The 25,218-nt window shown below is 43.6% G+C and overlaps 1 protein-coding gene across 1 annotated transcript; it reads right to left on the bottom strand.

The window, feature by feature from the left end:
• Positions 1-207: 207 nt before the first annotated feature.
• LOC144497943 (protein shisa-like-2A) lies at positions 208-24,839 on the bottom strand. Its single transcript, XM_078219405.1, has 3 exons — positions 24,011-24,839; positions 12,433-12,572; positions 208-1,409 (listed from the first exon to the last, which is right to left on the bottom strand). Exons 1-3 carry the CDS (start codon positions 24,190-24,192, stop codon positions 1,237-1,239), a joined length of 495 nt encoding a protein of 164 aa, XP_078075531.1. The 5' UTR covers positions 24,193-24,839; the 3' UTR covers positions 208-1,236.
• Positions 24,840-25,218: the final 379 nt, after the last annotated feature.

Here is a 25,218-nt window from a genome sequence, read left to right as displayed (position 1 = left end):
AGATATTTTGCTCATGCTTAATGTCAATGATCAGCCCTCACTGCCTATAGACCTATTTTATGCCTGATACCTGAAAATGTAGAGATCTCAGGCATCCATTAGAAATTCTTGTCATTGTATTTAGCTCAATGGATCTGTCATAATCTCTCTTGTGACCTCCTGGACCAGGAAATGTGATGGAAGAAAGGTTCTATTAGACCATAGCTTAACTTACAAACTAAGGAAAGGGTTTATTAATAATAGGTAAGCATTGGAACATACAATACAGCAGATTACAGTATTTTACTGAGGTATTCTACAAAAACAAGCACTTAACACAGATACAACCTGTTATTAATAATTCTTATTAATAGACCCAGCTTTCTTTTTATAACCACAGAAGAATTGATGAAATGTGAGTGTGCTGCCTGAGCTATACCCTATTATCTTTTGTAAATTCAGCCAGAAATACAGTAAATCACAGTACATTTTTCAATATCTCAACCCTGCATATAAATAATTACACAGAATATCTGAAGTTCCAGAGACTATACTCTTAAAAGAGCAATGGCATCAGGTTCAAAAATCATTTGCTAATTAACTGCAAAATCCCTGCGTCACCGTGGACCTTTAATAAAACAAGGCAAGACATTCTGCGACATGGCCATCAATGGAACTACATGTGACCTTCAAGCCTATTTGCATGAAAAGAATAAAGAATATTCTGTCTATTGAATGAATGTGAAAGCCATGCATCATGTCTGGCATATTTCAAATACTGCCCTCGGTCATAACAAAAATCGAAAGATTTTTTTAGAAATCAGTATTAAAAAATAGACTTCTTAATGTTCGGAATTGTGACACAAAATTCCAGATTTAATCAGAATTTGGCCCACCCTGCTCCCACGCCGATCTGAACTTTTGGCCAACTTTGCAGGGAATTAAAGAAAAATGTAAATAACTGAAATTATAAATCAGAAACTACTATCCTGCTCTTTAATATTTTACTCTTGGACCATGAGAGTTGCTAGTGGAAAACTGGGGGCTGTAAATGACGTCTCTCCTCCCTCATCTTCCTTTCATGCCTAAAGCCCACTATCTCATAAAACCATAAATCCTGTAGCAGTCAATCTCAAAAACGTTTTAATAAGGTTGTTTGTAACCACAGTCGGAAACAGTTTTGTATTGTGAGACAATTGAACATACACAATTTGTACAACTGGGTTATTTTGGAAAATTTCAAACTGGATTCGAACTTCAGGAGGAGTCTTGTATGTTAATGGTTGTGACGGTAGCCATGAAACATCTCTGGAACAGTTTGTCAGGTTCGGGTGGCTGATTGTCGCAATCTAATTTCCGACTCTGAAACTGCTTTCTAATTGTACTTGGCCCACTGGACTGATTTGAGATTTCTAAAATGTGTTCAGCACCTGCAGAGAAATAAAACAGCCATATAAATGGTTAAATAGTTTGAGCTGTTCCTGAAGACCAATACGAGCTCTGTGTCAAGTTACGGAGTTGACACAGTAGTTATTAGTCAAGACAATAATCGGGCATTTTGAGAGGTTTGCCTTTCATAATAACGAGTTTTCCTGACACCTAGGTGCTGAGACAAATGGCGGGAATTCCGGCCGCGCTCGCCCCAAGGTCGGAAAATCTCTCCTGAGATCAATGGATCCTTGCATGGTCCGTGTCCCAGCCGCTACAATTCCCATGGCAGGTGGGATGATAAAATTCCGCTCAAAGAGTATGATCAGTAAGGAATGACAGCAGTGTAAGCAATAGGAGATGTGGACCGACACCAGAATCTAGACTTAATGGTCGGGATTCTCCCCAACAAAAACTAAGTCCCAACAGGCAGGGAAACAGGAGATCTTCCCATCCGTTTTTTGGGCGTACTTAGTTACACAAATCTCCGGCACGCTGTGCTCCACTGAGTGCCTCAGGGGGATTCACAGCAATAAGTGGGGAGCGGGGCCGCATCCCGCTGGAGAGGCCGGCAGCATTGAGTTGAGCGGGCCACTGCACATGCGCCGATCTGAAAGCCAAACTGACCTCCTGGGGCAGCCTCAATAGCCTCTGTTCCCTCCAGTGGGGTCGGGCTGCCTGTTCCCCATTAGTGTGATGCAGGAGTAAATCCCGCTGGAGGGAACCACTCCCGGTAGGTGGGAGACACTAGCAGGCTTGGAGACTTCAGTCCCGGGTTGGCTAATCATATTTCCAGTGCGGAGCTGATGATGCTGACAAACTTGGTCCTGGAGATGCGTGGAGGCTGTGTCTACCGGCCCACTGTGCCAATCGAGCAGGGCAGCAGGCTGGGAAAATCTCCCCCAGTATCTATCAGTTTTTTGCCCAGTTACTTAACCCATCTCTGCCTGTTTGCAAACTCCTTGTATCCTTTTCACAACTTGTTTTACACTCCACCTTCATATTGTCAGAAAATTTAGTTACCATACATTTAGTCCATTTATCCAAATCATTAATATGGATTGCAAATAGTTGAGGCCACAGCATTGATCCCTGTGGCACATAGGCTTGCTAACCCGAAAATTACCTACTTATCCTGACTGTCTGCTTCCTATTAGCTTCCTATGTGGAGATGCCGGCGTTGGACTGGGGTGAACACAGTAAGAAGTCTCACAACACCAGGTTAAAGTCCAACAGGTTTATTTGGTAGCAAATACCATAAGCTTTCGGAGCACTGCTCCTTTGTCAGATGGAGTTCCATCTGACGAAGGAGCAGTGCTCCGAAAGCTTATGGTATTTGCTCCCAAATAAACCTGTTGGACTTTAACCTGGTGTTGTGAGACTTCTTCCTATTAGCTAACCAAACCTCTATCCATGCTTAAATATTATCCCCAACACCATGAGTGTAGTACCTTTTATGTGGCACCTTATCAAATGCCAAACTCATCCACCAAGTTCTGTTACTTCTTTAAAGGCCTTCAATAAATTATTCAAACACAATTTCCCTTTCCCAAAATCACGTTGACTCTTCTGGATTGTATTATGATTTTCTACTCTTAACTCCTTAATAATGAATTCCAGCATTTTCCCTATGATGGACCAACTGGCCTATAGTTTCCTGCTTTCTGTCTCCCTTGTTTCTTGAATAAAGGCATTATTTGTGGCTTTTCAATCCATTGGGGTCTTTCCAGAATCCAGGGAATTTTGGAAGATTGCAAGCAATGCATCCACAATCCCTACAGCCTCCTCTTTTAAGACCTAAGAATGCAGGCCACAAGATTCAGGATACTTGTCATCCTTTAGTCCCAGTAATTTCCCTAGTACCTGTTCCCAAGTGTTCATGATTGTTTTAAATTCCTCCTTCCTTTCCCTCTTGACTTTCAACTATTTTTAAGATGCTTTTTCTCTCTTCTAGCCTGAAGCCTGAGGGCTGGTTAGCTGTATCAGCCAGCTGGCTAGCCTGTTATTCAAAATATTATCCATAGCACAGGTTCATTTCCTGTTCTGGCCTAAATAGACTTGGGACCTGGCTCCTCACTTGCCCTAGTGTTTGATGTGGAGAAGTACTCTTCAAGCTTTATAACCATCTGCCTCTCTCTCTTAAAGAGAGAGCTAACTATGGTCCCTTGTGGACTATTGCTGATTACCCATTTACAGTGAAGAGTGATACAAAATACCTGTTCAATGCTTCCGTTATTTCCTAATCTCCCATGATTAATTCCTCAGAATCATCCTCTAAGGGTCCAATATTCACTTTCACTATTTTTTTCCTTTTTTTGGTAGAAACTGTTTTTATACTTTTAGCTAGCTTTCTCTTTTTAAATGCCCAATCTTCTGACCTAGTTTTAATCTTCACAGTATTGTATGCATTTTGATTTGATACCATCCTTAACTTCCAGAATTAGCCACAGAATTGGCATCCTTCTCATAGTCTTTCTTTTTCAATGGAATACCACTTTTTTGAGAGTAATAAAATATCTAAATAAAATAAATATTGGAAAGTAATGAAATATTGGGGCAGCACTGTAGCACAGTGGTTAGCACTGCTGCTTCACAGCTCCAGGGACCCGGGTTCGATTCCCGGGTACTTCTCCACATCAAACACTAGGTCTGTCTGTGTGGAGTTTGCACATTCTCCTCATGTCTGCGTGGGTTTCCTCCGGGTGCTCCGGTTTCCTACCACAGTCCAAAGATGTGCGGGTTAGGTTGTTTGGCCAGGTTAAAAATTGCCCCTTAGAGTCCTGAGATGCGTAGATTAGAGGGATTAGCGGGTAAATATGTGGGGGTAGGGACTGGGTGGGATTGTGGTCGGTGCAGACTCGATGGGCTGAATGGCCTCCTTCTGCACTGTAGGGTTTCTATGATTTCTATCTCCTTAAATTTCTGCCATTGCTTCTCTGCCATGCTAAATTTTAACCTATTTTCTCTGTCTGTTTCAGCCAACTCTGTCTTCATATCCTTGTAATTGCCTTTATTTATGTTTAAAACACTTGTCTTAGACCTGTATTTTTCACCCTCAAACTGAATGTGAAATTCTATCATGTTATGATCATTATTGCCTAGAGGCTCCTTTACTATGAGGTCATTAGTTAATCCTGTCTCAGTGGCACAGTGATAAGCATTGCTGCCTCACAGCACTAGGGTCCCGAGTTCAACTCCAGCTTTGGGTGACTGTCTGTGTGGAGTTTGCACGTTCTCCCCCTCTCTGCATTTGTGTCCTCCAGGTGCTCTGGTTTCTTCCCACAGTCCAAAGATGTGCAGGTCAGGTGGATTGGCTATGCTAAATTACCCCTTCGTGTCCCAAGACATGTAGGTTAGGGGGATCAGTGGGGTAAATGCATGTGGTTACAGGGATAGGATGGGGGGGGGGGGGGTGGACTTGGGTAAGATGCTCTGTTGGAGAGTTGGTGTTGATTCAATAGGCTGAATAACCTCCTTCTACACTATAGGGATTCTATGATTCTATTACACATTACCAAGTCTAAAATAATCTGGTCCCTGGATGGTTGTAGAGTGTGTTGCTCTAAGAAATTGCTCTGAACACACTTTATGAACTCATCTGCCACCTTTGCCAATTTGATTTGTCCAATCTATGTGAAAATTAAAATCGTCGATGATTATTGTTATACTTTTCTTACAAGTCAGCCCCTATTATTTTTGTGTATGCTCTGTCCCGCTGTGCAAGTTTATGGTAAGGAGACCTTGTGGTGCAGTGGTAGCGGTAGCACCCCTACCATTGGACCAGAATCTCCAGGTTCAAATTCAGTGCCAGCACTTGTTGGCCACGGAGGGACCTGATAATCAGCTCTGAAATCCTTCCAGCACTTCCCCCACTATTCCCCAAAGGGTAAAGAAAACAGTATGGATGTGAAGATACACTAATAACAACAAGACTGTTAAGGGGCCTATAAACTACTTCCACAGTTGACTTATTATTTCCTTTGCTATTTCTGATCTCCACCCAAGTCAATTATACATTTTGCTCTTCTGAACCAATGTCATCTCTCACTAGTGTATTAATTTCATCCTTTATTAACAGATCTACCCCATCATTTTCTTCCTGTCCTTCCAAAATGGCAAATGCCTTTGAATATTCAGGTCCCAGGTTTGGTCAGCTTGCAACCATATCTATGTAATGGCTATCTGGTCATGCTTATTTATTTCTAGTTGTGATATCAATTTGTACATCTTATGAATGGTATTTGCATTCAGTTGCAGAGCTTTTAATTCTACCTTTTTACTGTTCTTTCACACTCTGACCTTAAATGCTGGTGCACTCTCAAGGTTGTACACTTTGTCCCTTCCTGTCATATCCTGATTATTATTATCTGTATCCTTACTCTGCACTATTGCCTTGTCCTTACTTTTAAACTTATCAAATCTCTCCTTACGTGATCCCTCCCCACCATTTATTTTAAGCCCCCTCTACAACCCGAGTTATACCAGGATATTGGTCCCAACACAGTTCAGCTGAAGGCTGTCCCCAATGGTACAGCTCCTTCTTTCCCCAATTCTGGTGCCAATGCCAATGAATTAAAACCCATTTCTCCCTCTAATATTTGAACCATACATAAGATAAGAAATAGGAGCAGGAGTAGGCCATCTAGCCTCTCGAGCCTGCCCCGCCATTCAATAAGATCATGGCTGATCTGACGTGGATCAGTACCACTTACCCGCCTGATCCCCATAACCCTTAATTCCCTTACCGCTCAGGAATCCATCCATCCGCGCTTTAAACATATTCAGCGAGGTAGCCTCCACCACCTCAGTGGGCAGAGAATTCCAGAGATTCACCACCCTCTGGGAGAAGAAGTTCCTCCTCAACTCTGTCTTAAACCGACCCCCCTTTATTTTGAGGCTGTGTCCTCTAGTTTTAACTTCCTTACTAAGTGGAAAGAATCTCTCCGCCTCCACCCTATCCAGCCCCCGCATTATCTTATAAGTCTCCATAAGATCCCCCCTCATCCTTCTAAACTCCAACGAGTACAAACCCAATCTCCTCAGCCTCTCCTCATAATCCAAACCCCTCATCTCCGGTATCAACCTGGTGAACATCCAATCTTATGTAACCTGTGCAAATTTACTCATGGCTCAGGTAGTAAAACAGAGTTTATTACCTTTGTGGTTCTGCTTTTTAAACTTAATCTGTAACTGCTCATAATGCCTAAGGCGAACCTGTTTCCTAGACCTGTCATTATTACCAACATGGATCGTGACAACTGAATTCTTTCCCTCCCACTGAAAGTTCCCTTCCAGCCCTGAGCATCTGTCCTGAACCCTGGCATCGTGCAGGTAACACATCAGTCTTTGGCAGTCACACTCTCATCTGCAGAGAAGACTGTCTATCTTCCTAACTGTACTGTCCTCTGTTGATAGCAGGTATGTGTTTTCCAGTTTCCCTTCCAATGTGCAATGTTGAGTTTGTGGAGTTGAAATGTGATGTTGCTAAAGATGTAAAAAATTGTAAAAATGCTAGTGGAAAAAAACATTGTGCAGTTCCTTTAAAAGCTGTTTTGTTTTCAGTGCTTGGAGGTTTAAAATGCAAAGTACATCCAAAATCCAAGCTGAAACATTTGTATCAAAAAGTTAAGCAGTAGTCTTGACAAAAACATCCTGTTGTTGTTTGAATTTTGCCCAATCAATTTAAAGCAGACACTCAGCTACCAAGAACCTATAAGATTTGAATTTGATAATGTTGAAAAAAATCAGACCAATCCTTTGTAAGAAAATTGATAGGTCATCACAGGTACAAAAGAGTGCAAGAAGGACAAACAGGATAACAACTGCCACCTCTCCAGTCTTGAGAGGGAGCGAGCAGCTCTCCACTCTGCCAGCTTTATACACGTCTTAAGAGAACGCACCATCTAACCAGCAAAAGTTATCAAAAATCGAAAAGAACTTATAGACAGAAAAATCAACCAAGAAACTCCAAAAGGTTCTGAAAGACACAAAACCTGGTTGGTTATTTTTTTGAGAGTGACTAAATTCTGTTATTACTTTTTTTTTGGTTAATGAATGGATATTGTACTTATTTGAACAGCATTCCAGTCAAATCTTCTTTTATTTGGTATGTTACTTGTTTAGTTAAAATTCCCTGTTAGTTAAATAAGTAAGCTGTTAAGTGTTCATCTTAAGGTGAGTGTCAGGTATTTCTGTTAGTTAACCATTAAATGTTACTGAAGAATATTTCACAACTTCCCACACACTTTTAACAAATTACAAGACGAGGTATTCCTCTTTGGGGAATTCGGCATTACTTCTCAAAAGAGGGTCAATCTCCGCGTTGTAACGGCAGTGCTTGTGTGCATTAAAAGTCATCTGCTTTCTTTCTTCCCAGTTATCCAGCTTGTTTTGTAATTTCCAAGCTGCCTCCTTCAGTTGCAATGACTCTTCTATTTTTCAGCATGTGAAAATTAGTTCAATTAATAATATCCAGTTTTCAGTAACTGGCAGTCAATGCACATTAAATGTACACTTGCACACACTCAACAAAAGGCAATAGTATATAACTAAATTACATATACTTGTAACTTAGGGGTATAAATTGCACCAGAATTGATAACTATCATAAGGTTATTAGAATGACCCTCCCAAACATGCAAAATTTCCCCTACCTGGGGAGCTACCCCTCATCTAAGGCTGATATTGTCACAGAGATCCAACATCGTATTCAATCCACAAGTGCCACCTTTGGACGCCCAAGAGCGAGAGTCTTTGACGGCAATGACATCTAGGCTGGCATTAAGATCCTTGTGCACAAGGCAGTTGTTCTCCCAACTCTTTTCTACAGCTCAGAAATTTGGACTATGTTCAAGCGCCACCTGAAGGCCCTGGACAGATACCATCAACGCTACTGAGATTGCATCTCTGCATCAGCTGGGAGGATAGGCGTACTAACATCAGCACCCTTGAAGGAGCCAAGACCAGCATCAAGGCCATGATCATCCGAAACCAACTCTTTTGGGACAGCTATATGCTTAGGATGCCAAAGTCCAGACTGCCAAAGCAAATCTTCTTCACCCAGCTTAGGAAGGCACCTAAACAAGAGGAGGACAAAGGAAGCACTTCAAATACAACCGATGTCAACTCCTGAGAGACTCTTGCTCAGGAGAAACCTACCTGGAGGCACCTCCTAACTGAAGGGACACAATTCTTCGAGAACAAGAAGAGGTCCAGAAAAGCTGCCTGAGAAAGGAATGCTAGCAATCTTGAGTACAAGGACCAATTCCACCTCCTCAAAACACCTGCCAAGTGTGCAGTCTGAGAGATGGCTCTAGGATCAGCCACGCAAGGACCCACTGAACCCATGACCAGTGACATGGAGTTGCTTCAATTAACAATCATACTTGTTAGTAAGTGATCACTGAAGAAGAAGAAGAGTACAACGGCAATGCTGCGATCGCTTCACAACTAATAAATTACTGCAAAAGGATTTGTCATGCAAAAATGTCATACTGAATTTAATTGCTGTTAAGAATTAAATACCCATTAAATTGTGCATTCAAAATCAATATCAGTCCAGCTGACTACCTCCCACTCATGATAAGTGCATGTGCACCTTCTCACATAATGTTTAAGCAATAGAAAAGGCGATTAGATTTGATGTACTTCTTTATGGAGTTGCTGTTTGTACTTCTCTGGCACAAGCTAAAAGCTTAGCAGCAGCATTAATGTACAGTTAAGAGGAAGCAGTGTAGTGGTATTGTCGCGAGACTAGTAATCCAGTGACCCAGGGTACTGCTCTGGGCACCTGTGCTTGAAGTCCACCATGGCAGATGCAGAACTTCGAATTTAAAAAAAACCTGGAATTAAAAGTCTAATGATGACCATGAAATGACCTGGTCTGGCATAGATGTCACTCCTGCCACACAGCAATGTGGTTGACTCTTAAATGACCTCAGGGATGGTCAGTAAATGCTGGTCCACATCATGTGAATGAATAAACATCGCATGAATTAATTTTTAAAAACTAAGATAATTATTTTAGAAGTGGGTATACTGACCATCTCAGTACCATGACGGTCTGGTACATCCTACCCCACAAATATTCAACGGTTGCTTTGGGCAGAATCTCACCACCTTTGAAAATATATTTCCATCAGTGACAAATACATGTTATGTTGCTCATGAACATTTTTGAGACCCGTCTACCTGTGCAATCTTCATGAGGCTGCCTCCAATGCCCAGTTCACTCAGTGGGTCTGCAGCTTTGACAGGTCAACAACTCTACCGGGGTCAGTGGGTGCTGCTGAGGCAGCAAAGAGCGTGAGGGCATGTCAATATGGAGACAACTCCAGAGGCAGGCGTCCAATTTTAAAATGATGTACCGGTCCAAGGCTGGTAGCTGGCCGCTCGGAGCAGACAGAATCCCTGGTGGAGAGAAGTGTCAGGGTGGCAGGTCTGGAGCTTCCTCTTTGCGGCTCCATCAATGAAGTGTGGTCTCTGTCCCCATTAGCTACCCCACCTGGAGGCTGCTACCAGGCTCAGCACTCAGTGAGAGGCCCCTCCGATACCAGGAAACTTCCAGCTGAGCCCTTACTGACCTTTCTAATGAGTTTCCTAATCAATATTTATTGGCTACGCAGCAATGCTGGCCGGGGAGCCATTACCAGCATGACCCTACCTCTGGCAAAATCATCCAGAGGCTGCAGAGCGTCAAATCAGTTCCTAGTTCCCTCCTGGTTCTGCCTCCAGACCCATCTCCACAGATCTTATAAGATTCTGTCATTTATTTGGTGCAGTGTTGGTACATCACAATTAAAACTCTCTCTACCACAAAGCCTCTCTCCTCAGTGTAGATGGAGAAAGAATTATACAACAATTATATAATAACAATAATGGCTTTACAATGGCTGTTCTGCCTGACAGTTAAGCATGCTGGGATTTTTGGTCAACTTATAATTAAAACCAGATGCAGGTCATAAAGTTACTGACTCAGGGTTCTGGTCTGGGAACTATGGCCTGAAGCCTCCTGTGTTTACTAAATGAGGAAGTTGTTTACCTTCGAACAGATATAATGGCCTCAAATTTTATTGGCGTTATGTGTGGGACATGTCATGTGAAGTAAGCATAATGATGTTGTTCACAAGTAATGTTGTTGGATGTTTGAGCCATGTGATTGGTTTCTGGTTACCTGGGGTCGACTGGATGACAAAGAGTCTTCTGGAAGCATGTGAAGAATTTGTGGATAAAAGGCATTGCATTCCTTTGTTTGCCAAAGACAACAAATAGAGATTAACCATTGTATGTAAGAAGCATGCCCAGAAGGAATTTTCCTCAGAGAAGATAGATTCTACATTGGAACTATTTCTTGGCCAAGGTTTTCCTAAACTCAGTAGTATCTATTTTCAGTTAAACAATTAAAGTTAAGGTTCAATTAAAGTTGATGTTCAGTTAAGAGTTAAAGTTCAGTAAAAGAGTTAATGAGTTGCAATTGCTTAAGTTTGAGTTGGCACCTGAAGTGGTTAAATAAAGAAAGAAATTGTTGAATGAATTAAAGAGTCAACAACTGTTCTTGTTGGTCTCATTAAACTGGAGTGCTTGGAAGTTGTTTAAATTAAAAGCCAAATAACATCGGTGAGGCAAAAATACAGATCAAAACTCAGGTCAATTAGAAAAAAAACCCTGAAAATTCTTCTCGTACCCCTTTAGGTGGTTGAAACTATCCTAGAGACAGCTTTTGTCCTGATTAGTGCTATACCTACCTACCTATTGTTTGACGTGTTCCCTGTCCGGCTAGAACTATGTCCAGTTCTCATTTGGATGAATTCAGTGCATCAGTGTTCACCACAGCCTGTTCCGCAGGTCCAGTATTCACTATAAAAGAAACACCTCCTCATATCTAATTCACACCTTGCATATGTGACAAGACTTGCCAAAATTCAGGTTTAGGCAGAACCTTACCAGCTTTGAAAATCGTCTTCCACTGGGGACAAATACATATCCCGGTGGTGAGGTTTTTTGAGACCTGCCTGTCTGTGCAACCTTCTATGCAGTGGCTTCTTGGCCCGGTCCAATCAGTGGGTCTGCAGTTTTGGCAGGCTGGCAGCTCTGACAAATAACACACATGTCCGGCAATGACCATCTTCACCAAGAGAGAAGCTAACCATCTCCTCTTGACATTCACCAAATCTCCCACCATCAACACATTGGGGTCATTATTGGCCAGAAACTGAACTGGGCCAGACATATAAATACAATGGATTCAAGAACAGGTCAAAGGCTGAGAATTCTATGGTGAGTAACTCACTGCCCGACTCCACAAAGCATGTCTACCATCGACAAGGCACAAATCAGGAGTGTGATGGAATACTCTCTGCTTGCCTAGATGAATGTAACTCCAACAACACTCAAGAAACTTGGTACCATTTAAGACAAAGCGGCCTGCTTGATTGGCACAGCACCCAGCAGCTTGAATATTCACTCCCTCCACCATCAGCTCACAATGGCAACCCTTGTGTACCATCTATAAGAAGCACAGCAGGAACTCGCCAAGGCTACTCCGACAGCACCTTCCAAACCTACAATTTATACCACCTAGAAGGACAAGGGCAGCAAATGCATGGAACACCACCACCTGCAAGTTCTTCTCCAAGGCACACATCATCCTGACTTTGAAATATATCGCTGTTCCTTCACTTTCATTGGGTCAAAATCCTGAAACTTCCTTCCTCACAGCACTGTGGGCATACCACAATGACTACAATAGTGCATGAAGGCAGCTCACCACCACCATCTCAAATGCAATGAAAATGGGCAGCAAACACTGACCTTTCCAGCGGCACTCACCTCTGATGAATGAATTTAAAAAAGAGTGCTATGTCATTCTACCAGATTTACAATTTATCAACTGGTGCCTATTGCCACCACATTTCAAAGGGTTTTCAAAGACCCGGTAAGATTGTTATATAATCACCTACTAAGCATATTAGTAGCACATACAATGTCAAACATATATAAAACCAATTTCAAATAAAGTTAACTTACCTGGTGTCTGCAAATCTAACCCAGTATCCAGCCTGGACTGTGGTTTAGTGCAGATGAAAAGATAGCACAGCACACAAACTGTGATGACAAAGGTTAGGAGAACCACTGCTGCTATAGACAGTCCCACCAGAGCCCCAATACTGAAACAGATTGTACAAGAAGAGTTTTGTTTTTAAGTTTGATGTTAGGTTACATACATGTTGCAGTTAAAAATACTGAAAAAAGAGCAAATGATTAATTTGAGTCAAGACTCCTCTGCATTTAAATACATTCCTCCACATATAGGATCATGCGAAAACATGAAATATAAATATTTGACCAAGCATACATCCTTTCCTGATCAGCACATCCATGAAAATCTCAAACTACATAGAAATAACACGAACTGCAAATGTGTGGCCATTTCCTGGCTGGTGAATGTGCAAAAGGCCCAAGGCCCACTGGGAACCAGAGTTCCCAAACTGCAACTGCTGATTTAGATAGGTATTTTGAGTTTTGTAACAGTAAGAACCAGGAGTGGTGGTTGAGCACAGTTTACACTTGAGTGCAAGCATGGCATAGCTGAGTCACTTTAATCTTCCAAGCTCATGGAGCCAGCCACCATCAGGAACACGAACAAGCACAGCAATCACTGGCACCCTCAATTTAAAACATAATGTCAACAACTGACTTACAGCTGGGCAATGATTCACTGGTCTGCAAAATGCCATCCAGTTGTATAAAGTATCATGGGAGACTTCAGACATTGGAGTACCATGCACAGTTCCAGGATCATTTAAAAATAGACCCACTAATAGTTCTGAAAGATTGCCATCCACACCCGAGAAGTCTTCCTGAATTCAACAGCCTTGGAGATGGATTTCAGAAAACAGAAGTGAAAGAATCAATGACCAAGTTATGGAAGAATGCAGAAGTCCTTGACATACAGTTCTTTCAACACCACTAAATTTTTTTCACAGCCTAGCCCACCAAAATTACATCATAACAGTCAGGACCTTCCCAGTTGGGACAGCGAGACACAAATAAATACAGGGACATGAACCAAGAAAGAGAAACACAGAAAAACACGGTGACAGATAGAGAGAGCCATAGAGCATTTACTCATAGATCATAGACTCACCAAGGCAACTTGGACAGCACCTTCCAAACCCATGACCTGTATCATCCAGAAGGACAAGGTTAGGAGGTGCTTAGAACACCACCCTGCATATCCTGACCTGATGCCAGTCCTTGACTGTGCCTGCATCAAAATACTGGAACTGCCTCCCTAACTCCTGTGTGGATGCACTTAGGCCACATGAACTGCAGCGGTTTAAGAAGCGACCAACCACCACTTTTTTGAGAGCAAATAGGTGGCATGGTGGCAAAGTGGTTAGTACTGCTGCCTCACTGCGCCAGGGACCCGGGTTCAATTCTGGCATTGGGTGGAGTTTGCACGTTCTGCCTGTCTGCGTGGGTTTCCTCCCACAGTCCAAAGATGTGTGGATAGGTTGATTGGCTATACTAAATTGCCCCTTAGTGTCATTACCAGGGTAAATACATGGGGTTACGGGGATAGGGCCTGGGTGGAATTGTTGTTGGTGCAAATGGACCAAATGGCTGCCTTCTGCACTGTAGGGATTCTATGATTCTATGTATGGAGAAAGTGGGCCATAAAGAAAGGAAAAGGGAACTTCAGATATAACACAAACAGTGAGGATCAGGACAAGGGGAATAATGTGGTCACAGACAAGAAAATGGAAGAATACGGCCAAACAAAAAACATAAAGAGAGGGAACCAGAAATACATAGAAGACAACAAACATGAAAAGATGCTAATACAGAAAATGTTCCTGGTCATTTGTTATCAAGCATGAACATTATCTCTGAGAAAACCATCTGGGAGCAGATTTGAAAAAACAGAAATGAAGCAATTGTACTCAACAGCTTCAGGATTTTGATCCAAAGGACATATTTCCGGCATGGTAAAATATGCAGTGCTTGTTGTGACAAAAATGCTTTAAATTTAGCGAGATGTTTTTTAGAATATAATCTGTGGCTGTAGCTTTATTCTTGTCAGATGCATTTTTCCTGTTTGTGTAACTGAAGTCAGGTACACTTTAAACATCAATTTGCATTGCAGGACTTCAGGGGCGGCTCAGTGGCACAGTGGTTAGCACTGCTGCCTCATAGTGCCAGGGACCCGGGTTCAATTCCCGGCTTGGGTCACTGTCTGTGTGAAGTTTGCATGTTCTCCCCGTGGCTGTGTGGGTTTCCTCCGGGTGCTCCAGTTTCCCCCCCATAGTCCAAAGATGTGCAGGTTAGGTGAATTGGTCATACTAAATTCTTCCTCAGTGTACCCGAACAGGTGCTGGAGTGTGGCGACTAAGGGATTTTCACAGTGTCTTCACTGCAGTGTGAATGTAAGCCTACTTGTAAGAAATAAATGAACTTTACTTCAAGGCTTATTAATTTGTTGGTGCAAATTTAATAGGCGACTTTTGATAGTGGACTACATGGAGAAAAACATATCCCCATCTAAATATTAAAACTCTGGGGGGGTTAGTTGCTATAGTTTAAGTACTACAGCACTGAAAACACTTCACTACCATCTGTATGCTACAACATGGGTGTTATTAACTACCATCTATCTTACAACACAAAAAAAATACACAATCATCTAACATATACAAAACATCTATCAATGAAGTAAACCCACTTGCATATATATATATATATATATATATATATAAAATTGGAGAAAAAGGCAGGGCAAACTAATTAATTGTCATGTATATATTGCAATGAGGAGAATAATTAATTACTATTTCCATATTACAACATGAGATAAATTCATGACCATCTTTATAATACAACATGGATGATGAAACAGTTACTTCCCGTGACTCCTCCGTAATATGGCAACTTTTACCAACATATCTCAACTGGTCCCTTTGATAATGCCAGGCCAGTCTCAACAGCACTGTTAAGGAGTAAATAATCTTTATTGGCACTAGTGTCGTGCCTTTAAAAAAATCCAAGCCCCACCTAAAAAGTTGCTACTTTGGTCTGCCCGAAACTTGGTCTGTCCTCAACCGAGTGTTGCAGACTGACACCTTCCGAGGTTCATGACTGCAGACTGAGTGACACACTAAAGCTTGGGCAGCCATTGTGGAGGCACAATGGGAAAAGGTTGCTGTCCAAGGCCTTTCAGCCATAGTGTACTGAGGGGCTGTACGCCTAACACTGAATATGAAAGCAAAAGTATTGAAATTCTATTGAAGCAAGTCGGGTAGGAACATGTTGTATGAAGGAAAGCTGAATTCTATTGTACTTTATGTAATTTTTCAATTTGAAATGTTTAGTTCCCAAGCTGCATGTCTGGCGTGGAATGCATATTGAAAATACCAGAAGAACCACAATTTGTATAGCGGAACTTAAGAGTGAAACATATTGTACAGAGGCAGGCACTTTCTATAATTTTCAGGTTGTTTGGGTTGTAATGTATTTTTTATAAATGTTATGAACAAAGTCTATTTTTTGGGGGGAAAAAACTGTCAGTGACTCTAGAAGTGTCCTGTCAGCCAATATTAACATTGATGGCGAATATCTTTACTGGCTGCCCTTCCAAGCCTGCAAAACATTTCTTTTCACTTGTTGACCTGTTATACTGAGACATGATATGGTTATCAACAGCCCCCAGCCCCCACTCTCAACCTCTGTCAAATACTGACACATATAGCTGAAGGCCAGAAATTAAGATGTGAACTGTGTGGTTGTCTTGCTGCTGCCCCGGCTTTTTTGGAATCCATGCTCATAATACATAATAATGTAGATCCACATGACTCAGATAGTCATAAAAAAACACCATAAAAGTGAAAAGCAAATTACTGCGGATGCTGGAATCTGAAACAAAAACAGAAAATGCTGGAATCGGACAGCATTTGTGGAGAGAGAATAGAGCCAACGTTTTGAGTTTGGATGACGCTTCAGCAAAGCTGACCATTTTTCCAAGTTGGGCAATGGTATCAATGAACTTGCATTCCTTAGCACCCAAAAGGAAGAGAAAATCTTTCTTATTAAGGCGTCGAATGAGACAAAGAATGAATTGAAACTGGGAATAAGGTGAGATAGGGTGAGTCAATGCTGCTGGAGACAGATTTTGATTTGATTTGATTTATTATTGTCACATGTATTAGCATACAGTGAAAAGTATTGTTTCTTGCATGCTACACAGACAAAGGATACCGGTCATAGAGAAGGAAAAAAGAAGGTGCAGAATGCAGTGTTACAGTTATAGCTAGGGTGTAGAGAAAGTTCAACTTGATACGAGGTAGGTCCATTCAAAAGTCTGATGGCAGCAGGAAAGAAACTATTCGTGAGTAGGTTGGTATGTGACCTCAGACTTTTGTATCTTTTTCCTGATGGAAGAAGGTGGCAGAGAGTATACCCGGGGTGCATGGGGTCCTTGATTATGCTGGCTGCTTTTCTGAGGCAGCGGGAAGTGTAGACAGAGTCAATGGACGAGAGGCTGGTTTGCGTGATGGGCTGGGCTTCATTAGCCTTTGTCGTTTCTTGCCGTCTTGGACAGAGCAGGAGCCATACCAAGCTGTGATACAAACAAAGAATGCTTTCTATGGTGCATCTGTAAAAGTTGGTGAGAGTCATAGCGGACATGCTGAATTTCCTTAGCCTCCTGAGAAAGTAGAGGCATTGGTGGGCTTTCTTAACTATAGTGTCGGCGTGAAGGGATAAGGACAGATTGTTGGTGATCCGAACACCTAGAAACTAGAAACCTTTGACCATTTCCACTTCATCCCCGTTGATGTAGACAGGGGCACATCCTCCACTATGCTTCCTGAAGTTGATAACTATCTCCTTCATTTTACTGATATGGAGGGAGAGATTATTGCCATCGCACCAATTCACCAGATTCTCTACCTCTTTCTTGTATTCCATCTCATCATTGTTTGAGATCCCACCCACTATGGTGGTGTCATCAGCAAATTGGGCTGCTCCCAATGCCTCGTGCCAGTGAGGCTAAGAATAGGGAGTTGGTACAAATGAATGCCTGGCTAAAGGACTGGTCCAGGAGGGAGGGCTTCATTTTCATAGATCAATGGGAAGTTTTCAGGAGAGGATGGCACCTGTACAAGAGGGAGGGGTCACAACTAAGTTGGAAGGGCACAAATATCCTGGCTGGGAGCTTTGCTAGTGCAGTTCGGGGGGGTTTAAACTAGTATGGCAGGGGGGTGGGGATCAAAATATTAGGTCTACAAGTGTGGAGGCGGGGATGAGCTTGGGGCTGGGACAAGGCTGGCAAAGAAGAAGAGCACTCTGGGGGAGGACGACCTCACTGGGCCTGGAGGTCTGGAGTGCTTATACTTCAATGCAAGGAGCGTAGCAGGTAAGACAGACGAACTTGGGGCCTTAATGCGCACGAGGAATTTGGATGTGGTTGCGGTGACAGAGACTTGGTTGAAAGAGGGACAGGACTGGCAGCTGAATATTCCAGGGTACAAGTGTTTTAGGCGAGACAGAGGAGGGGCCAAAAGAGGTGGGGAAGTAGCGGTATTAGTTGGAGAGCATATTACAGCGGTGCAGAGGGAGGACAATTCAGAGGGGTCGTGTAACGAGTCACTCTGGGTGGAGCTTAGAAACAGGAAAGGCGCAGTCACTATGTTGGGGGTGTACTACAGGCCCCTCAACAGCCCAAGGGAAGTGGAAGAATGGATATGTCAGGAGATACTGGATAGGTGCAGGAAAAATAGGGTTATTGTAGTGGGAGACTTCAATTTCCCTGGTATAGACTGGAAATCGCTGAGGGCAGGGACTCTGGATGGGGAGGAATTTGTAAAATGTGTACAGGAGGGTTCGTTGGAACAATATGTAGACAGCCCGACTAGAGAGGGGGCTATACTGGACCTGGTACTGGGGAATGAGCCCGGTCAGGTCTTCAAAGTTTTGGTAGGGGAACATGTGGCAAATAGTGACCACAATTCTGTTAGCTTTAGGATAGTGATGGAAAAGGATGAGTGGTGTCCCAAGGGTAAGGTGTTGGATTGGGGGAAGGCTAACTTTAGTGGGATCAGGCAGAAATTGGCAGCTCTTGATTGGGAGAGGCTGTTTGAGGGTAAATCCACATCTGGTATGTGGCAGTCTTTTAAGGAACGGTTGTTAGGGCTACAGGACAAGCATGTGCCTGTAAAAAGAAGGATAGGAAGGGTAGGATTAGAGAACCGTGGATAACCAGGGAAATTGAGGGACTGGTCAAAAAGAAAAGAGAGGCGTATGTTAGGTCCAAGCAGCTAAAAACGGAGGGAGCTCTGGAGGAGTACAAAGAAAGTAGGAAAGTACTCAAACGGGGAATTAGAAGAGCAAAAAGGGGTCACGAAATGTTCTTGGCAGACAGGATTAAGGAGAATCCCAAGGCATTTTATTCATACGTTAGGAACAAAAGGGTTGTTAGGGAAAAAATCGGACCTCTCAGGGACAAAAGTGGGGACTTATGCTTGGAGCCCAAAGAAGTAGGGGAGATCCTAAATGAATACTTTGCGTCGGTATTCACAAAGGAGAGGGATGTGTTGACTGGGAGTGTCTCGGAAGGGAGTGTTGAACCGTTGGAGAAAATCTCCATTACAAAGGAGGAAGTGTTAGGTTTGTTAGAGAATATAAAGACTGACAAATCCCCAGGGCCTGATGGAATCTATCCAAGGCTGCTCAGGGAGACGAGAGGTGAAATCGTTGGGCCTCTGACGCAAATCTTTGTCTCGTCACTGGACGCAGGTGAGGTCCCAGAGGATTGGAGGATAGCTAATGTGGTCCCGTTATTTAAGAAGGGTAGGAAGGATAACCCAGGTAATTATAGGCCGGTGAGCTTGACGTCCGTGGTGGGGAAGTTGTTGGAGAAGATTCTTAGAGATAGGATGTATGCGCATTTAGAAAGGAATAAACTCATTAACGATAGTCAGCATGGTTTTGTGAGAGGGAGGTCATGCCTCACTAACCTGGTGGTGTTTTTTGAAGAAGTGACCAAAATGGTTGACGAAGGAAGGGCCGTGGATGTTGTCTATATGGACTTTAGTAAAGCGTTTGACAAAGTCCCTCATGGTAGGCTAGTGAAAAAGGTTGGATCTCATGGGATAAAGGGGGAGGTGGCTAGATGGGTGGAGAACTGGCTTGGTCATAGAAGACAGAGGGTGGTAGTGGAAGGTTCTTTTTCCGGCTGGAGGCCTGTGACTAGTGGTGTTCCGCAGGGCTCTGTATTGGGACCTCTGCTGTTTGTGATTTATATAAATGATCTGGAAGAAGGAGTAACTGGGGTGATCAGTAAGTTTGCGGACGACACAAAACTGGCAGGACTTGCAGATAGTGAGGAACATTGTCAGAGGCTACAGAAGGATATAGATAGGCTGGAAATTTGGGCAAAGAAATGGCAGATGGAGTTCAATCCTGATAAATGCGAAGTGATGCATTTTGGTGGGAATAATGTAGGGAGGAGCTACACGATAAATGGAAGAACCATAAAGGGTGTAGAGACGCAGAGGGACCTGGGTGTGCAAGTCCACAGATCCTTGAAGGTGACGTCACAGGTGGAGAAGGTGGTGAAGAAGGCATATGGCATGCTTGCCTTTATAGGACGGGGCATAGAGTATAAAAGTTGGGGTCTGATGTTGCAGATGTATAGAACGTTGGTTCGGCCGCATTTGGAATACTGCATCCAGTTCTGGTCGCCACACTACCAGAAGGACGTGGAGGCTTTGGAGAGAGTACAGAGGAGGTTTACCAGGATGTTGCCTGGTATGGAGGGGCTTGGTTATGAGGAGAGATTGGGGAAACTGGGGTTGTTCTCCTTGGAAAGACGGAGGATGAGGGGAGACTTAATAGAGGTGTATAAAATTATGAAAGGCATAGATAGGGTGAACGGTGGGAAGCTTTTCCCCGGGTCGGTGGTGACGTTCACGAGGGGTCATAGGTTCAAGGTGAAGGGGGGGAGGTTTAACACAGATATCAGAAAGACATATTTTACACAGAGGGTCGTGGGGGCCTGGAATGTGTTGCCGGGCAAGGTGGTGGAGGCGGACACACTGGGAACGTTTAAGACTTATCTAGACAGCTATATGAACGGAGTGGGAATGGAGAGATACAAAAGAGTGGTCTAGTTTGGACCAGGGAGCGGCGCGGGCTAATTGTTCTTTGTTTCTCGTTTCAAGGCTTCATTCTATGATCATCTTGCTGGTGCCAGTACAGAGCGAGACTGCGGATAGTTGGGAACTTGTCTCGAGGGCAGGGAATTCAGATGGTGTTCGTAAAGCAGAAGTGAAAATGAATAGGGTTGGGAAGCATTTTCTGATCAGGGCCAGTGTGATCTCCTGGACTCGTTTCGATCGCCACAGGGGGTCGGAGAGGAATTTCCCAGATTTTTTTTTCCCCATATTGGCCCTGGGGTTTTCACTCTGGGTTTTTGCCTCTCCCTGGAGATCACATGGTCTGGAATGGGGGGGTGGGGGTGAGTTAATAGGTTGTGATGAACAAAGTATCGTAGCTGTGAGGGACAGCTCGGTGGATAGGATATTAGGATGTAGATAGGTTGGAAAATTGGGCGGGGATCCTGGATTCAGGATTCAATCCTGGACCGGGGAGCGGCGCGGGCTTGGAGGGCCGAAGGGCCTGTCCCTGTGCTGTATTGTTCTTTGTTCTTTGTTATTTGGCCACACAGTCATAGGTGTAAAGGAGTATAGTAAGGAGCTGAGGACATAGTCTTGCAGGGCACCAGTGTTGAGGATGATCATGGAGGAGGTGTTGTTGCCTTGCCTTACTGATTGCAGTCTATAGGTTAGGAAGTCTAGGATCCAGTTGCAGAGGAAGGAGCTGAGCCCTAGGCTACATAGTTTGGAGATGAGTTTTGTAGGTGTTGAAGGCTGAGCTGTAGTCAATAAAGCCTGACATAATTGACTTTGTTATCCCGATGTTCCAGTGTTGAGTGAAGGGCCAGGGAGATGGTATCCGCTGTGGAACTGTTGCGGTGATAGGTAAACTGTAGTGGATCCAGGCAATCTGGGAGGCCGGAATTGAACCGTGCCATGATTAACCTTTCGAAGCACCATTTGAGATATCGAGTGTGTGCATGTGGTGACTCATGTCACTGAGTGTGGATCTCAGGCTGTGACGAGGACAGCAGTCCGAGAATTTTCGTATGCCCTGGAGACACCTGTAATCCTCGTGAATTGGAAACGTGAGGGGTGGAACTTCAATTGGAATCCATGTGGGGTAAATCAGAAATGGAGACAGTCACTGAGACAGAAATATGCCTGTGAAAACAAGTTCTGGTAAACACCTTGCCAAACACCAGGACAGAAATAGAAAGCGATGAAGGTGAACAGGGGTGAAAGAGACAACTGGAAATTCTGTCGGAAAGCAGAGCAGTACTTCTTCAGGGAAGGCATCCCTGAAGAGAAGTGGCAGTGAGTTGAACACTAAGATAAAAGCAAAATACTGCAGATGCTGGAATCCGAAACAAAAACAGAAAATGCTGGAAAATCTCAGCAGGTCTGATAGCATCCGTGGAGAGAGAATAGAGCCAACATTTCGAGACTGGATGACCCTTTGTCAGAGCTGAAGACGATAGAAAATAGGACAAGATTATTTTTAAAAATATTTTTTAAAACATTTTTTATTTTAAAAATTCCATTGTTGCATTTTTAGACTTTTAAAAAAAACTCACCTTCCATCTCTTTTCCCCACCAGGGTCTCCCCTGCCGCCACCACACGAGGGCCAACTGCTACATGTCTCTGGTTGTCCTTTGACACTCTGCTTACCTTTGTTCTGTGATTTACACATTCTGATCTCTTTATGGCCGTTATCAGCACCCTTCTTAGCCATAATCACCACCATTTACATTCCCTTTGTCTTTTTGTCCATGACATCTTTGTCAATCCCCACATTTTAACAGTATAAATCTTATTCTATTTTCCATTGTCTTCAGCTCTGACGAAGGTTCATCCAGACTCGAAACATTGGCCGGAATTTTACCGTCCCGGGAAATCTGAGTGGGCAAGGGGGCGGACAATGGGAAGGTCCGTTGACCTCGGGCTGGATTTTATGGTTTTGGGATGAGCGAGGCCATAAAATCCCGTCTATTGGCTCTATTCTCGCTCCACAGATGCTGTCAGAGCTGCTGAGATTTTCCAACATTTTCTGTTTTTACTTCTTGAAAGTGGTTCGATATTATAATACAACTGAACCTTCCCAACTGATGTATTGCGGGGGGGGGGGGGGGGAGCATAAATAAAGCCAGCAGAATATTGTGTGCATTTGTTTAGTTGTTTTCAGTGGAGGTGGATATTTATGTGCCTGAACATTTGTATTTATTTGTGGCTGGGTCGAAATACAGGAGTGCGTATTATATATCTCTTTTACAAAACTCATGTTTCCTTGAAATGCATGTGGCTTTGGAGCTCTGCCTAGACTCAGTAAGACTGATTGAGCTATAAACCCCCGCTAAGCCCCTTTCCCCCAACTTCTATTGCCAGTTGCATGATTCCAGGTAAATTTACTCTGGGCTTGCAGCCAATTGTCCAAGAGTCATGCGTTCCTGGGAACCACCTGGAGTGCAGAGTAATGTCTCACAGCGATGCTCCGATTGAACGACCCAAAGAAAACAGTGCGTCCTTTTCCAGAAAACCTTTGGAAAGCCACAATTCTAGGAAATCCCTGCAGTGAGTCTCGTACGATGTAAAATAACTGCTGTGACTTCAAGCGAGAGTGGGAGTGCCGACGGCAGCTACAGATACCCACCAAGAGTGGCACTGACAACCTAAAACTGCGTTTCCACGCTGCATCTTCTCCCAAAGCTCACAAGAGTTTACATTGCCGCTCATAGGGTATGGGCCGTTTTTCTGCGGGGTTCACACTTAGTTTCTAACTTACAGGTAAAAATAATCTGACACCACTCTGAGAGTAATGGAGTGGATTCAGTGTTACAGTTGTGTTTTGGCACTGACTTATTCTCACTGGCTCTTGTTTGAATTAAATCACAAATGTGGCTGTTGTGACGCTCATAACAGCAGATTTCATAGAATCCTACGGTGCAGAAGGAGACTATTTGGCCCATCAAGTCTGCACCGACCACAATCCCACCCAGCCCCTATCCCTGTAACCCCACATATTTACCCTGCTACTCCCTCTAACCTATATATCCAAGGACACAAAGGGACAATTTAGCATGGCCAATGCGCCCAACCCGTACATTTTTGGACTGTGGGAGGAAACCAGAGCACCTGGAGGAAACCCACGCAGATACAGGGAGCAACCTCCTTACAGACAGTGAGCCAAGCCGGGAATTGAACCCAGGTCCCTGGAGCTGTGAAAGCAGCAGTGCTAACCACTGCGCCACCGTGCCACCCTTTTGCTTGATTCACTTTGAATTCACCCTCTATTTTAGGAGTGTTAACAACACTAAAACCGAGTTGGTCTTCACTTGCCCTGGTCTCATAGAGGATGTGCTTAGTGAGGGTTTATTAAATATTGCTGCTATATATAAGAAAAGGTATCCCTTTGTCGATGGCATTCTAAAGCACAAGGGATGACTTTGCTTACCTTAACCACCACATGTAGCTGTATTGGTAAGGGAAGAAGCTGTTGGGGTCATCGCAGCAGTATTTGATATCGTTGAAACCACAGCAGAAGATTGCGCTCAGCTGGCTGTCCGGTTTGGGACAGGTGAAGTTGGGAACGAAGGCGTTTTCGGCGTTATAATAGCCGCTGCAGTCCGCACTCATGGCTGGACCAGGAATGAAAGGTCGACGAAAACCCGGAGATGGTCCCAAAAACAAAAGCTGGAAAGATTTGAGTCGAGTGAAGTTCGAGAAAGCTTCAGGAGGGAGCCGGTCATTGACCCCAAACCAAGTCAGAGAAAGTGCCGCTCCGGCTCATCGCCGCTAAAAATGATCAAAACCAAAAAGTGGCTGGAGAACTGGTTAAAAACCTGCCTTTAGGTAGTAAGGCTGTCTTGGTTCCCGCTGACGCGCGACATACATCGAACTATCCGCAGACTGAGAGATCTTCAGCACAGATCCACAGCTCACTGTCTGGCAGCTATTAGTGTTATCTGTCCCAAACAACTAACTCCCTCACAGCACAGTGTCCCACTTCTTTCACAGTGGGAGCCCAGAAATGGCTTCACTGGAGTGAGCTGACTGAAGGTCCAAACTAAAATCTCCCCAACTGTGTTTACAGCTCATTCGTGGAACAAGTGCATTCTATAAGTAAAATAAAATGCTAACATAATAAGTAGAATAAGAGTCCACTCAGTAAACGCTAGTAAAGCAAGAGTCCACTAAATAAGTAAGAACACTTTCACTCTGACCCTTCCCTGTCCGTTTTTCTCTGTCTCCTGCACTTTTCTTGGTTGTAATGGATTACTCCTGAAGCCAGAATTAGTGATCATGACAGCACAACCTTAATGGCTTCTTGACACTCCTTCCGCCAAGTAACGTCAGCAGTGGTGCTGTAATGTAAATAAGATACTGTTCCTCCTGACCCTCAGTAGCCAACAGGACAGAATCTTAATGGCAGCAAAATGGTAATGTTACTGGACCAGCAAAAAGAAATCCCAAAGTCTTCAATAAGCATATACATAGGAAATGGGAGGTAAAAGTAGGGATCGAAAAAGAGGATTTGTGCGTGGAGGCAGGGGGCATAGTTTATTTATTAGTGTCACAAGTAGGCTTACATTCAGTAATGAAGTTGCTGTGAAAATGGGGCAGTACGGTGGCACACTGCTGCCTCACAGCACCAGGGACCCG

The sequence above is a fragment of the Mustelus asterias genome, chromosome 8 (assembly GCF_964213995.1).
Source record: "Mustelus asterias chromosome 8, sMusAst1.hap1.1, whole genome shotgun sequence".
NCBI classification, from domain to species: Eukaryota; Metazoa; Chordata; class Chondrichthyes; order Carcharhiniformes; family Triakidae; genus Mustelus; species Mustelus asterias.
Note: the sequence above shows the minus strand (reverse complement) of the source record. Positions and strands in the feature narration are given on the sequence as shown.

What these genes read in the sequence shown, in the direction of transcription:
- LOC144497943 (XM_078219405.1), bottom strand. Translation starts at nt 24,192, where the DNA reads ATGAGTGCGGACTGCAGCGGCTATTATAACGCCGAAAACGCCTTCGTT. An exon ending in AGCTACATGTGGTGGTTAAG is followed by an intron (nt 12,573 to 24,010) that starts GTAAGCAAAGTC and finishes AATCTGTTTCAG; the next exon opens with TATTGGGGCTCTGGTGGGAC. An exon ending in GTTAGATTTGCAGACACCAG is followed by an intron (nt 1,410 to 12,432) that starts GTAAGTTAACTT and finishes ATTTCTCTGCAG; the next exon opens with GTGCTGAACACATTTTAGAA.